Source organism: Mchenga conophoros, linkage group LG10 (assembly GCF_057382185.1).
Source record: "Mchenga conophoros isolate Kocher_MC1m ecotype Shallow Benthic linkage group LG10, M_conophoros_male_GT1.1, whole genome shotgun sequence".
Classification (NCBI taxonomy): Eukaryota; Metazoa; Chordata; class Actinopteri; order Cichliformes; family Cichlidae; genus Mchenga; species Mchenga conophoros.
In genome coordinates this window covers 24,718,826-24,733,767 of record NC_140535.1, presented here as the reverse complement: position 1 = coordinate 24,733,767, position 14,942 = coordinate 24,718,826, and the positions used below count along the sequence as shown (strand labels likewise).

General features: G+C 36.8%; 1 protein-coding gene across 5 annotated transcripts in view; it reads left to right on the top strand.

The window, feature by feature from the left end:
- Positions 1-12,986, top strand: part of gabra1 (gamma-aminobutyric acid type A receptor subunit alpha1) — a 37,335-nt gene extending 24,349 nt beyond the window's left edge. For all 5 annotated transcript variants that reach the window (XM_085289537.1, XM_085289534.1, XM_085289535.1 and 2 more), the window contains 2 exons: positions 8,115-8,317; positions 8,964-12,986. In XM_085289537.1, coding sequence (XP_085145663.1) covers positions 8,115-8,317; positions 8,964-9,284 — 524 coding nt within the window. In that variant the 3' untranslated portion in view covers positions 9,285-12,986. The remainder of the gene's footprint in view (positions 1-8,114; positions 8,318-8,963) is intronic.
- Positions 12,987-14,942: the final 1,956 nt, after the last annotated feature.

Sequence of the window (14,942 nt, the reverse complement as noted above, 5' to 3'; positions counted from 1 at the left end):
TCTATAGTGTTGGCAGAGTTATTTAACTCACCTGCCCGTCAATGTGTCCGTTTATTTCTTCATTATATGTCAGTCAGAGGTGATGTAATAATGCTGAAGGTATTGTGTGTGAGTGTAGCTTCCCAAGGGTTTCAGTTATTGATAAGGCATGAATAAATAAATAGCTGCTGCACAGCGGGGGTGTTGATAGACATCCAGCAAAGACAGCTCTGCACTGGGGAATGTTTGAGGAAATTATTTTTTAAAAAGGTTCTCCACACAACTCCACACACAGCTAACATATGAATTTACTCTTTAATACACAAGCATGCAGTCAAACTGGTCATCTTTGTCCTCCCACAAGCATAAGAAAACTGTTAAAATTAAAAACCACTTGTTATATTTCCTAATATAATATAGTGATTTAAATTGTGATTTCACAATGACAATTTAACAGGAAATTTTTAAACCAATGCATTTCATATTTTTCATTTTCAAATTCTTTACTCACATAATTCATCTGTTTACTACTTTCAGCTATTTGTTATTATGCCTTTTAAGGTTTGTAATGAGATGGCTGGTAGTAAATGTAGTAATAGGCCTCGTCTAACCTCAGTCGGCTTTTTATCTCTAATGTCACAGACCTGTGGTTGCATGCAAAATATCTGTACAATTAAATGATGGCATCCTGCCACACTATTGAGATTCCAGAAACATTTTAGAAAGGTCATTATTAGGATGAAACATGTTATAACAGGCTTTTAAGACTTCAGCATAAACAAAGTTCGATGAACTTTACAAGTGAAACGAGAATTGAGTGTTGATGTTGTTTATGCATAAGTAAGCTGGTCATATTTTCAATCAGCCAGTTAGACACAAGGTTTAACTTGCACATAAAGTTTGCATATTCTTAAAGTAAACACATAACTCAGTTCATAAAGTACTTTTGACCTCTTGCAGCGTTTTGAATGTCATGTGTGACAGGTTGCCTGTAGAAAACATTCTAACTGGAACCAGGGACATTTTGCTGAAGGCTCACTCCTGAACAAAGATTTGTGGCTTGGCTTCAATGTGGTGGCTAAACAGTATATTTTTCTTACTCACGTAGGATTTGCCAGATTATTTGAAGTCTGTCATTTAAGGGTTGTCAGTGAAGGGCTAAATATAGAACAGAACAATCAACTTTGAACCTTACTGAAAAATGTTTTGACCTTGAGTTCAAGTTAATTTATTTTGCCGACAACAATTTCTATTAGGCTGATTACTCTAATAAGCCTTAAATCAATTTTCTGTTATTTTTCTACCCTGTGTTTAACCAAGTTAACATTTTTGGCTCGCATTTCCCAAAGAAATAAAAATATACTTTTGAAGTTAGTAACCATTAACCTCTATACATGTGTTAATATTTAATAAATAAGACAGAAAACCTTGTTAGAAGATTTGTATCATATAAAAAAAGTTTGTGCTTGTGCACACTGAGTTAAATTGAGTGGAAGAAACTCTCAAGAACTGAGTTACACCACTATTAATCCAGTTAGAACTTTCCAGATCAGTGACTTTGTTCATTAACAGCCTTCAAAGCCTCAAGTCTATTAGTTACAACATGTCAAAGAGAGTCATTTAAAACTAGCTCTGGAGACATGTTCAAATGAATCAAAATACTAGGGCTCTAAATGATTCCAAGTTGGCCTGTTGCTTAACAGGCACAAAGGGAAATTGTTCTTACTAGAGTTTAAGAAACACACCTTGTCGGCCATGTTAGTCAAGTCCCTGACATGCACACACCGACAAAAAAAAACAGCCAAAAAAAAAAAAAAAAAACCCCACACAAATGCACACACACACCTTTAGACTTGTGTGCAGTTGATTAAAAGCAGTGATACACCTGCAAATAGTTTATGCAGTAGTTTGTGTGCAATAAAACATAACATCACTTAATGTTCAAATCAATGGAATATTTCATGTTATAAAAGCAAAATGTTTTTATTTTCCTTTCTCCTCTTTTCTCTTGTGGTAATAAGACATTGGAGGAGTTAGAAGACTTGTTTCCATGACAACGGTGCTTACCAAACATAGTATATATGATACCAGCATCAGGGTGCTTTTGTGAAGGCTTGTGTAATACCCAGTGGTGCTGTCTTCATCCTCCCCCACAAAATTAACAGATTTACAGGCAAACAAAGTATCTGACAAATTGACACTACTTTGTTGTCACCCATTTCTTCCATCTACCAATCTCTTCCCAAATATATATATATATATATATATATATATATATATATATATATATATATATATATATATATATATATATATATATTCATTTATTTTTTATTTTTGCTGCTGTATTCAGTATATTTCTAAATAAATATTCTTCATATGCAGGATGTAGTTTGTGAACTGTTGAAAAATCAGAATATTTTAACTTAAATATGACCTAAAACATTGTACCACACAGGTCCTTAAAGTACATTAAAAAAATCAATTGAACAAATTAGAAGAAAATATTACACACTGGGCCAGATTTTCTAACAATTTTCACCTCCTTCTGGATGGGGAGGAGAGTATTTGAATGAATCACATGATTAACCAAAGCTTGCAGTATGCAGTTTACTGCACTATACCGAAAAATAGAATGTCTTGTTTTACAACAGACATAGTCATGATAGTTGCCTCTGGAAGTGCTCATATATTTCAAATGAGAGGGGGGTAGAGGTTGTCAGAACGAGTTTGTTATTGGCGCGGGTGGATGGCTCAAAGCTGTGCACGTGGTGCTAAAGCTTTGGCTCTGTAGCTCTTCACTGAGTCCTCAAACCCCAAATCTTTAGAGCCTAGCCCTACAAATTTGTCTTCCTCAGTAATATTTTGTATATTTTCATGAGAAAGAGCAGAACTTAACTGGACTGGAGGAAAATCTCAGTACAGCACACATACAAGGATTTGTCTTCATTTCCAGGTAGCCAAATTACTTTTTATAGTAAGATGATGGTTTTGGGCTTTTAGTAAGATTTATACACAGAAATTGCTATATAATGAAAACATCTGCAATTTCAGATCTGTTACATATCACAATTGCATATGCAGCTATTAGCAGAACTTAGATCAGAAGTGTGTTAGATTAATATCTGGAAGTTACAAAATGTAATACAGTCTCTAAAAAAATCTTCTCACAGAAGAAAATAATGCAATAAACAAGAGTGATGCATGCATTTATGCTCGTGGTACAGAAACAATAATTTCATTAACACCCATGTGAGTCGGGAATGGGCAGGAAATAATGTTTGTCATTATAACATCATTGTAACACAACACAATAATTAAATAACACAATATAATAGTATTAATGTAATAATAATGTAATAATAACCCCCCTCTGGATAGGTTCTGTGCGTAACCTTAGTTGAAAGCTTTATCCAAAGAATGCCTGTCTCAGTCTACATGCCTTCACATAGTTCCCTTCTGACAGAAGAAGAGTAACCATTTAAATCATATAAAGCCTCCTTCGGCTATAGTACATCTCATTGTTCTGGATTGTCTTGCTATTGACCAAGAGAAACACTTGCATAAAAACGTGTGCTTACACAGTATTATTTTGGTTAGTTGGTTAGCTAATTTGCATTGTTTTTGATAGAATGAAATCATTTGGCTGTCGTAGTTTATGAATTAGTGTATATTAATCAGATTGCTCGAAGAGCTTTCCGCTCCCATTGGTAAATGTGGCAGCTAATTTGTCACACTTAGTAAATTTGGCCTTTGTTCTTTAGTTAGTTAAGAAAAATGATCCAATATTTTATATCTATGAAAAGGAAAAAAAAATCTAGGATTAATTGTATAATTGAAGGGGAAATTAGATACAGGTGCTTTCCATTAATGGATGTGAGTGTGTACTTTGTTTGCTTTTTGTTTTTATCAGGAACTACCAAAGTCTGCTTCTCAGAACACATTTGAGGAAGTAAATCACTCCATTAACAAATTAGATTTTTGAGGAAAAGGTTGTTCTTGCTCATCAGACTGGAAAGGGGTATTAAACCATGTTAAAGGGTTTGGAATGCTAAATGAGTCAGACTGTGTATAAATCGAGGACATTTAAGAGCATTGTTTTCTATCTCAGGAAAGGTCAACTAACAAAGTTTCCTACAAAAGCAAAGTAGACAAAAGTTTGGGATGGCACAAAGGAACCCAGGGTAGCTTCTAAGCAACTAAAGGTTTCTTTCACAGTGACTAATGTTTATCACCCCACCATCAAAAGAGCACAATGACAAAGCCACAGTCCTCCAAAAATGAAAAGTGCTGCCCATCTGCAGTTTCCTAAAGAAAGTAAAACCGATTGATGAGACCAAAATAAAACTTGCTGGTTTAAATGAAAAGGGTTTTGTTTAGCCACAAAGATTTATCACCATTCATGGACTAAAGCATGTTGAATTTTACCAGCAAATTCTAAAAGAAAATAGACCACATCTGCAAAAAGCATTAACAGAGAGAAGCAAGACAACAGCCCTCAGCACACATGTTGTTCTAAAGTAAAGACAATCCCCTTTGAGCAAGCACTTGTTGACAGGAGGAAGGATGAACTCCTTTCTAACATGAAGAAACCTCCCGCAGAACGAAGTTCGGGGAGGGGCAGCCATCTGCTGCGACCAGTTGGAGGGTAAAGGCAAAGTGAAAAGAAAAAACGAGAGCATAGAGAGACAAGGACAAAACAAACTATGGGAGAGTGAAGGCAAATATTAATGTAATGCAGTTGTGGCACACATGGTGAGGGAGGTCAGTGGAGAAGAAATTCTGAGCAGCCAGAGCCAATGGAAAATTTGGTCTTCACAGCACCATTTGCCGTGCATTCCCTTAGCCATCATTCAGTGCATAGCCTGCTTAGCATCTGGTACAGTGCAGAACATGGTCACACATAGATTCCTAAATATCTGCATTAATACTCTTAACAAGGCATAAAATGTGCTTTTCTAGCCCTCGTTTTCATAGCATGTATCTAACTGTAGCAGCATTTAGTCTTCATGTAGCCACTCTTCATCTGTGAGCATCACTTGTGTGGGTGGCTGTGTTTTATCCTTATACCAAACAGGAATTGAATATAGCCGTTTTCATCTGAAGCTGTCATTTGTTTTTGTTTTTGTTTGTTTTTGTTTGTTTGTTCAGCTTGTGCTTATGCCAAGTGCAATTATGCCATCCACGAGAAGCAGTACATTTCAACAATAAATGACTTCACAATAAATAACTTTGACCTACTTAGTTGTTATTCCCCTTAGAGACATAATAAGCACAAAAAATGTATGACCATGCACGTTGTGTTCCTAGTATGCAGATGCAGCAAACCCATTTAAGGTGCATTGTTTGCTCATGGCTGAGGACCAGTCGTTTATTTGGCTATGAGTAATGATAACATAATAATCATTCTTTATGGTCCATGTCACAGCACCCAGTCAGCAATGGTAAAGGCTTGTGAAAAGAGAGTGGGAGGACAGGGAGTCTGTGAATCATCACTTAACACTTCACCACGAATGAGGAGGAAGCAAAAAAAAAAAGAATTCAGAATTATAAAGGGAAACCGTAACTTTTAATCTCAGTACAGCTGCTTTTGCTTCTTGGAGATGGTGGACACATGAATAAGAGCAGTGTGCAGTATATAATTGGATTACGGTAAATGATAGTTTTAGTCAGCTTTATAAGCTTGTTTTAGAAAGATGTTTAACTCAGTATTAATCATTTGAAACTAGTTGGACATCTTTTTTTAGGTTAGCTGATTGAGATTGTTTTTGTTTTAATATAGATTCTCTATTTGCATACAGTATGTGACTGTGATATAATGTGAAGTGTAGTAGTGTTTTATTTTTTGATGGCAGCTAGTCTTTACTCTTTAACCGATTTGTAAAAGATCTTGTTGAGGAGTGTGTGTGTCTGTTCCTGTCTAGCTATCTTTGTGAGGACCGAAATCTGCATTCTACTATACTTGTGAGAACCAACAGTCACTTGTGAGGACACACTCACCAGTCCTCACAAGTTTGATGGCCTTTTTGAGGCTCAAAATGTGGTTTTAGTGTCAGGGTTACGATTAGGTTGTGGTTAGGTTTAGGGTAAGGATTAGGGTTAGGCATTCATTTTTAATGGTTATGGTTAGGGTATGGGGCTAGGGTAGGGGTCAGCAACCTTTAACACCCAAAGAGCCATTTAGACCCGGTTTCCACACAAAAGAAAACACTGGGAGCCGCAAATACTTTTTGACATCTAAAATAAAGATAACACTGTATATATTGTTTTCTACTTTTATGCTTTGTGTGAACAACTAAGGTGTGTTGCTTATGAAATCCATGAAGTGCTACAGAGAAAATTACATTTTATTTATGTAATTAACACATTTGAACTCTTAAAGAAATATAACAAAAGGAAAGACACCCAGATGAACTAAAATGATCCATGTAGCAAGCAAAAACTGTTGTGAGCCGCCACCCTTATATCGCCTAATTCCTAATTCTAATTCTGCCTAAATATGTATTTTACCTGGTTAATGTGTGTGGCGGGGCGTGGTCTGCTGCGCCGCTGCAGGGGAGGAGGACGCACCTGAGCGGCACCCGCAATCACGCCTGTGCTATCTATGCTGTTGTGTTGGTATGTGTCGGGCTGTGAGCTGAAAAGCTACAGCCGGCTGTATGCGTACAGCAACCGTGTGTGAAAAGCGTGTTCATGCAAACATTGTCGGGTCTGCCGTGATATGTTTACAATGGGACTTCTGCTCCTGAACCTCTGCGCACAGCGTCTGCAATTCGGGGCTGTACGAAGTCACTTTCATCTTTACGCAGGACTGTAAGCTGTCATCTGTGAGGCGTGAGCGGTGTTTGTTTTTAACATAGTTCACGGAGGAGAACAGCTGCTGATATAATGTGGATCTGAAGATCCATAATTGGCCTACCTGGGGGTGAAAGTCTCGATAAATGCACGGCGTTTCTGCGGGTGTGACGCTTATTTTGAGCGATGAAAAAATAATAGAATATAATTTTATTTTTATATTTCAATATCACAATAATCTTCCAATTTAGAACTACTAGTTAAAAAAAGAACTAACATAAATAAAATACACTTCAGCTAAATACTTTTCCCAAACCATGCGGAGCTGCACTTCAAGGACTAAAGAGCCTCATGCGGCTCCGGAGCCGCAGGTTGCCGACCCCTGGGCTAGGGAAACCATTATGTCAATGAAGGTCTTCACTAAGATAGCTGAACAGGCTTGTGTGTGTGTGTGTGTGTGTGTGTGTGTGTGTGTGTGTGTGAGATAAAAAGTGCTTAAACTGCACAGAATAAAATGCTTTATGAAACTGTGTGTGAATGGGTAAACATGACTTGTTTACCCATTCACACATGAAAATACAGGCCATTTGTACTGTAGAAACACGTTAAGTGCTTAATATGATTGGAAAACGTTATATAGATGCCTGTCTACTCTATATTGATGAAAACTGTTTGCATGACTGATATTACTGATGATTACTTATCCCTGTATGGCATAACAATTTACAGAAAGTTGATTTTTTTTAAGCTTACAAAGGATTAGTATATGCACATATATTTACATAAAGATCTCTCTGTATCGGAGAGGGTCTTCTTTCACACTCCAGCTGTTCTGCATGATATTCCAGACCAAATTGGTGGATTATTTGCTGCTTGGGTTAATGTTATTTAGTTTGTTAACATCTGCAGTAACTGCTTGTGTGATATGCCTCTCACTGCTTGAAATGCTGTGCTCCAGTTCCTCTTCTTCTCCATCTATTCTCTTCGCAGCTTTCATTTGTTCAGGGTGTAGACTAGCAATTTGATTTTCAGTAGCTGAAACACTGGGACACTTTTTAGTGTGGGGCATTTTAAATTAACACATGTATTTAAGCAGCTTGAAAAGCTATTGTAGCAGCTTGAAAAAAAACATGTTCATGTTACTTCTGCTACTCTTTATTATAATTAAAATGTTTATTTGTTCTTATTTGAATAAAGTTATAACATCAAAATGCTTCATGAACAAAGCATCTCATTATACAATGTTGATAAAATGTGCACACTTTTTGTTTTCATCGATTTATGATAATGATCAACAACATGAGATTTGATGTCTATATTCTCTCTGTGTCTGTCTGCAGGAGTGACAACTGTCCTGACCATGACCACACTGAGTATCAGTGCCAGGAACTCTCTCCCTAAAGTGGCCTATGCCACAGCTATGGATTGGTTCATTGCTGTCTGCTATGCCTTTGTCTTCTCAGCCCTCATTGAGTTTGCAACAGTCAACTACTTCACCAAGAGGGGTTATGCTTGGGATGGAAAAAGTGTGGTGCCAGAGAAGGTATTTGACCCCTTTTTAAAAATGGTCTTACTTATTTAAAGTGTGCTTTTATTATAATAAAAACATTTTTTTTAAAAGCATTACCACTGGTATCAGTACATAGGAAAACCTTACCATGTTACCGTCCTCTAATGTTTTTTAAAAACCCAAACAAGCAAAATATGAACATTAAAGTGTTTATTTTATTATTATTTTTTTGCACCAGCACATCACTTAACTGCTGATGGAACTGCATCAAGCAGGGAACATTTAATTATTGTCATCTAATAGAAAATGCAATTTGAGTAACATGACATGAACATTAATAGTTTAGTGTTCAGCTTGTGCTTTTCTGCTCTACTTGTCTCTGTGCTGCAGTTAGCAACAACATACTCTGCAGTCTCCGGGTGTTTTTAAAAAGGCCCAATGCTGATTATAAAGATGTTATATTTCTGACATTAAAGCTTTCATTTGGATATATGCCAATGAGAGCAATTAATATTTCCCAATTAAATACCTATTTAAACCCAGTTTGATTCACCAGGGTTTTGCATGCAACAGTGAATAGTGGTAGTTTGGGAAAGGATACAATAGCAGTGTGCGCAGTATTGCATCTCACAAAAAATGAACTCTTTATCCTTTTGCCTTTCTCCGACAAACAAATCAGCAAAAGAAAAAGAAGGAATCTCTCCTTAAGAAGAACAACACTACGGCCTACCCAGCTGCCACTGCTACAGCCTTCGCCCCCAATATTGCCAGGGACCCTGGATTGGCTACTATCGCTAAAAGCGCCCCACCACCCCCAACTGAGCCTAAGGAGGAGCCAAAGCCCAAACCTCCAGAGGCCAAGAAGACCTTTAACAGTGTGAGCAAGATAGACAGGATCGCCAGAATAGCCTTCCCTCTGCTCTTTGGAACCTTTAACTTGGTCTACTGGGCGACCTACTTGAATAAGAAGCCCAAATTGCAGGGGGCCAATCCACACTAATCAAGTTTTTCATTCCTTTTAAACTATACCTGTAATTATTTCATTTTCTTATTCCTATAAACAGTGTTTATTTTCAGACAACATGGTGTCCATGCTGGTTTCCAATTCCCAGTTGTTGCATTGCTTCTATGTTGAACAAAATTTTGAAGATTTTGAAAAAACAAAATATAGGAAAAAAAAATGAAAACAATACAAACTTTTGAAAGAGTGTTGTTCAGGTCTGGGATGATGCTACTAGGAAAATGCTACTTTAAATATATAGCCAAGAGAATGCTATTCTACAACTGCACATAGCCCAAACTTGTTGAGAGGCATGTTTTTGTTGATTTATTTGTTACCTTTTATTTGATTCTACTTCATTTAAACATGGAATCACAGATACAGTGGGCATTTGTGTATATGCATGGACAGGACATCTTATAATTTGTATTTATTTATTCAAAATACAACTCATCATTGACTGTTGGCTTGGTTTATTTGACATCAGCAGCAAAATGCTACAGTCAGTCTCTTTCCAAATATCTTCCATTGTTTGTAGATGTTTTATGAGCCTAATTATACCATTCTCCATAATATGTTAGGATTTCTGCAATAGCAATAAAACATGTCTCAGTGGACACACCATTTATTTAGAGATCAAAAGATACAAAGATTCAATCATGGTTGTGATCAACATTGAAAAAAATATAGTAAGTTATTTTCACAGCATTGTAAATATCAGGTGTTACAGATGTCAGTATTATGTTTAGGCTTTGCAAAGTGTAACTAAAGGGTAATTGTACACATGGAGAGAAAAGAATTTTTTGGATTAATTTGTTTTTGTTTCCTCTTTATGATACTTTCTACAAAAAAAGAGTATATACTGGTCTAATTCATGCTTAAGTGACTGTTTTTCACCAAGTTAATGTTCCATTCAAAGCTGCTTTTACATTGGATTAAAATATTAAACTGTGTGCTTGTGTACACATTGACGGCAACAACATCAACAACAAAATCAGTGGTAAACTGACACTGGCTAGTTACGAATAAGAATGTAAAAAAATATATATCACAAATCATGGAGTGCATTAGATTTAGAAATAAAACACTCATTACCTATGTATATTTGTTTTTGTTTTTTGGGGCTTTTGACTACTTATGGTGGGGCCTCCTTTGTCAGAAACACCATTGGTAGGAAAGTTCTGTTAGCATCAATTGAAAAAAAGGGGCAGGGGCACATTGAGAGGGAGAAGTGCCTTTTCCATTTTCAGAGTTGAAGCTGTGAAGGCTGTTACTTTGGCGATTGACGGCACATCTGTATTTTCCATCCCACTGTGTCCCCTGACCATTTTTACCATATTCACCCCCATCCCCATTCAGTTAAATATTGAGACATAACACTCAGAAAGTACCAGCTACACTGCCTTCAGTATCACATGCCCGTTAGGACTCATTTGTTGCTGCTTGTCGGTGTGCAACAGCGAGAGACAGGGACAGAGACAGAAAGGGACAAAAGAGAATGGAGACATTTAGGTGAAGTGGCATTGTAAGCTTACTTTAGCCAGCGCTGTGTTTCACACAGAGGAATTGTCTTGTAGTTCTACGATAGTGACAAAGATGAATCTATTTTTGTAGCATGATGTCAATCCCTCTTCCGAGAAAAACCAACAGAAATTAACACCAGTGTGAAAAGAATGCTTTTGTTTTTGTATTGAAAATTGCTTGCTACCTTCATTTCTTTAAAAAACACACACTCTTTAGGGAAATGCTCCTTCTCTGACGTGGCATGTTAAGGTTTCTGAACAGTCCAATTTAAATTATGTTAATGTAGCAATATTAATTAGCAAGGGCTTTTCTTAGGACCTGAACCTGACACTCAGTCTGGAGTTGATATCCATTGTAGCTTTACACTGACCCCTCTCTACTTGTAGTTTCATCTGTATGCTGTACTTAGAAATTTATTCTATTTAGATTTTGTTAAAGAAAACAGGCATCGCATTGTGTGTCCATGCTGGGTTCTAAACCCTTTGGCTCGCACTCAAACTGTGTTTGATGAAGAATCAAGAGTGCTGGTGCATTGCGTCATATTACTGATTCAATGTCTTTTGCTGAATATATTTTACAGGGCACTAAACAGGCCAAAGGGCAAATTAGAACTGTGCAGAATTCTCTGTGTGCTTGTGCACTAAGGTGAAAAGATCATGCCACTACCAGAGGGAATCAAAAAGAGATTGGTTGCTGTTGCTATTGTCATTATTTGCATTATCCTCATAACCAATATGGAATCTATCCCCTTATAGCAGACATCTTTACAAGCATATGCAAGCAGTCTACTGTTCACAGCCACTTAACCTACAAGCTGAGGGTCATGGAACTGCAAAGTTCAGGGTGAAGAGTTGTATAAAGATATTTGAATTCTAAACTATTGTATGTATGTTTAATATCATAAAGAAAATCTATATATATATATATACATATGTAAAATACTTAATGCATATAGTATTTGATTCTATCAATGAAGATATTAGCTAAGATGATGATGAATATTGTTTGTATTATCAACCTATTGTTATGCATTTTGCACATTTAGAACAATAACATTACATTTATGTAGTCAGCTTCGTGCTATGCAAGGACAGCTTTCAACCACATCACTGACCTTCTTTCCCTGACCATTGTGCTTCAGATTTACAAGCTATTACTACAAAAAAAGGAAAAAAGCTTAGCTTTTATATCAGCTGTGCACCCATTAGCATTTTTTCTTCTTTTTTTTCTCTAACCATGGCTATACAGGGTGACATCAAAGAAAACAGTGGATTATCTCTTTTGTTAGCGCTTTGGATTTGTCAGTGGTTGAAGGGAAAATGGCTTTCATTGTTGATTGCACTTTTTCTCCAGAGACATGCAATAAAGTGATTGAACTGGAAAACCAGGAGCAAAACCGTAACCTTGTTAATAACATTTCTGTTAAGTTCTTGAGCTTATTTGTCATTCTAAAAATGGAGGCGGGTGAAAATGTTACTTTACTAAATAGATCATTTTGTTTATCTTTTGCTTTCCAAAGCTCAGTGATATTACAGGAAGCAACAGTGAGTTTTGTTTCAAGTTTGTAAAGCCCCGAGTTCTACTCCAAGCAGAATGAAACAAAGGATCATTTCCAAATATTTTTGAGCGTGGTCTGTCTAGGTAATGCTCCAGAGAGAATGTGATATATGAGGCACAGTGCAATCATGAGCTTCCAACCTTTACCCTTACACTCATAGGCAGAGCATACATGTAAATATCACATCGGTAGGCACATCAGTCATTGATTTCATTGTTCGATGCAGTTCTCAGCAGCACTTGCTGTTCAACATTGAGTCTTTGGTTATTCCTAGATACCTACTGGAGTTTTTCTTGTATTTTTATCAAACAAAATATGTTCTGATTTTCACTGAAATGTAAAAAAAAATAATTTTCTAAAGCACAAAAGTTGACTAGGGTAGAAGAGATAAGAATGACACTGTATACATATGGACATCAAAGAACAAACACAAAACGCACACAAGCTCACAAACCTACATACAGTTCATGCTGGCAGTTCAATGATACTGACAAAAGGTTCTGGTGGATGTAGATGAACTGGTGAATCTTCTGTAAATGTTTTGTTTCTTTTGGTTATGATATGGCCCTGTAAAATCTGATTCTCTGCATTAGTCTTTAAATAAAAAGAAAACAAACTAATGTCATGGCTATACTTCTGTCTCTGTGCTATGTGCTACCTGACCAAGGCTATGATAGATTTTAAAAGTTAGACCTTGTTTTTGAGTGTTTAATTAATCATAAGAAACATTCTCCTGATCATAATTAATAAGATATAGAAATAAATAGACTGTGTATGATAACTGGCATCTGGTATCGGGCATGTGAAGAAATCTGAATGATTCAATTTTTGAGCTAAATGCCATTTAGATGATACCTGTGGGAAAGAAGGGTTACGTTAGCTTTATGTGGACAAGGGGGCAGAGGGATAGAAGGTGGGACCTCACCTAAAGGGATTGGTGCACAGGTGATTTTTGTTTATGTTGGCAGTTTACTGTTTGGACTTCATCTGGATTTACAAGATCCAAAGAAGACTTGCTCTTAGATGACTAAATGCGGCAGGATATCACAAGCTATGAAGATGTGTTCCAACCATATAAAGTGAGTGTAACTCTCCCACGGGCAGAATAACTCATAACACACCTCATTTATTCAATTAGTTGCACCACAGACAGGATCGGTCAGGAGACCTCGGACAGCTGAGCTGTTACGCACAGAGTCACAGTTTTCAGCTTAAATCATTTGTTACGCAGCAGCTGTCTTCTGAGTCTCAGCCCCGATCACAGCTCTTAGGACATTTTAAGCCTGATCCATTTTGCTAATATCAAAAATACATATTTTTTGCAGTAGTTTCAGCAGTTTATATTAGAAAAAATGGCGATAGATAGATAGATAGATAGATAGATAGATAGATAGATAGATAGATAGATAGATAGATAGATAGATAGATAGATAGATAGATAGATAGATAGATAGATAGATAGATAGATAGATAGATAGATTTTGAGGCCTTTTATTGTGTTTATTGCTAACTAGCAAGTGTTAGCATACAAACAAAACCACTGCTTTTGATATGATATGATAAAAATGATAAAAACATGATAAAAAAGATCTTTCTCAAAATAAGCATCCTGTCACTGTAACCTGTTTTCATTCCAAGAGTGTCTAATAACTCGTGTTCATAAAGCTGCAGGCATCACCTGTGCATGTGAAGTAATATTATTTGCTTGTGACTATCTGGCAAGAACAGCTATGTTCTTCAGCATGTTTTCTCCTGAATATTCCCTCTCTGCTCTCGCTGCCTCTGCTCACAAGCCTCCACCTCATCCTCGTCTTCTCCCACCGTGCCATGAGACTTCAGGTGCAGGGGAACGTGCGCTTCTTCCTTAAAAGCATGTGAGCTGCCAAGTCCTCAGGCTGTTATGTAATAAAGCTGCTTCTCCCTGGCAAGAGAGCAGAAAGAAGAACAATTTTTCCCTCTCTCTGTGTCTCTCTGCATAGTTCTCATCTTCTTCCCGCTCTCTGTTTGTGTCACCTTCCACTCATAAGCACAGATTAAAAATGGGGTTGTTAGGCGAGGAAATGATGGACATTTGGACAAGTTCCATTCAGTCTTAGGCACTGGATGAATTGTGCTTAAAGTTTAAGCATCCATTGCACATGCAGTGTTTTTACTTAATCACGGTTTAAGGCACGTATTGGGATTTAATAAAAGCATTTTCTGCACGGTAATTGTCACAAGTACAAAGCCAATGCATCCTTCTTTGTCTGCTAGCTTCCCTAGAAACTTCATTTGGAGGTGCATTTAACAGTCTGTCCATTAATTGTTTGTAGTGTTGCCTGAAAAAAAGGCAAATGAGGAAAATGATTATTAACTTTCTTAAATCAAAACAATCAATCTCAGACATCATCATTGCTAAATACCCTTAAAGGGCACATATCATGTTGCTGTTAAGAAACCAGCTTCCATTTTTGGTAATATAAGTGGAACTTGATAAATGTCTCAGGCAATCATTTAGAATGGCCCTCAGTGGCTACCATCTATTGTGACTGCAGAGAAACAAAACTGAATAAATCAGAACAGTCAAGTTGCAAACT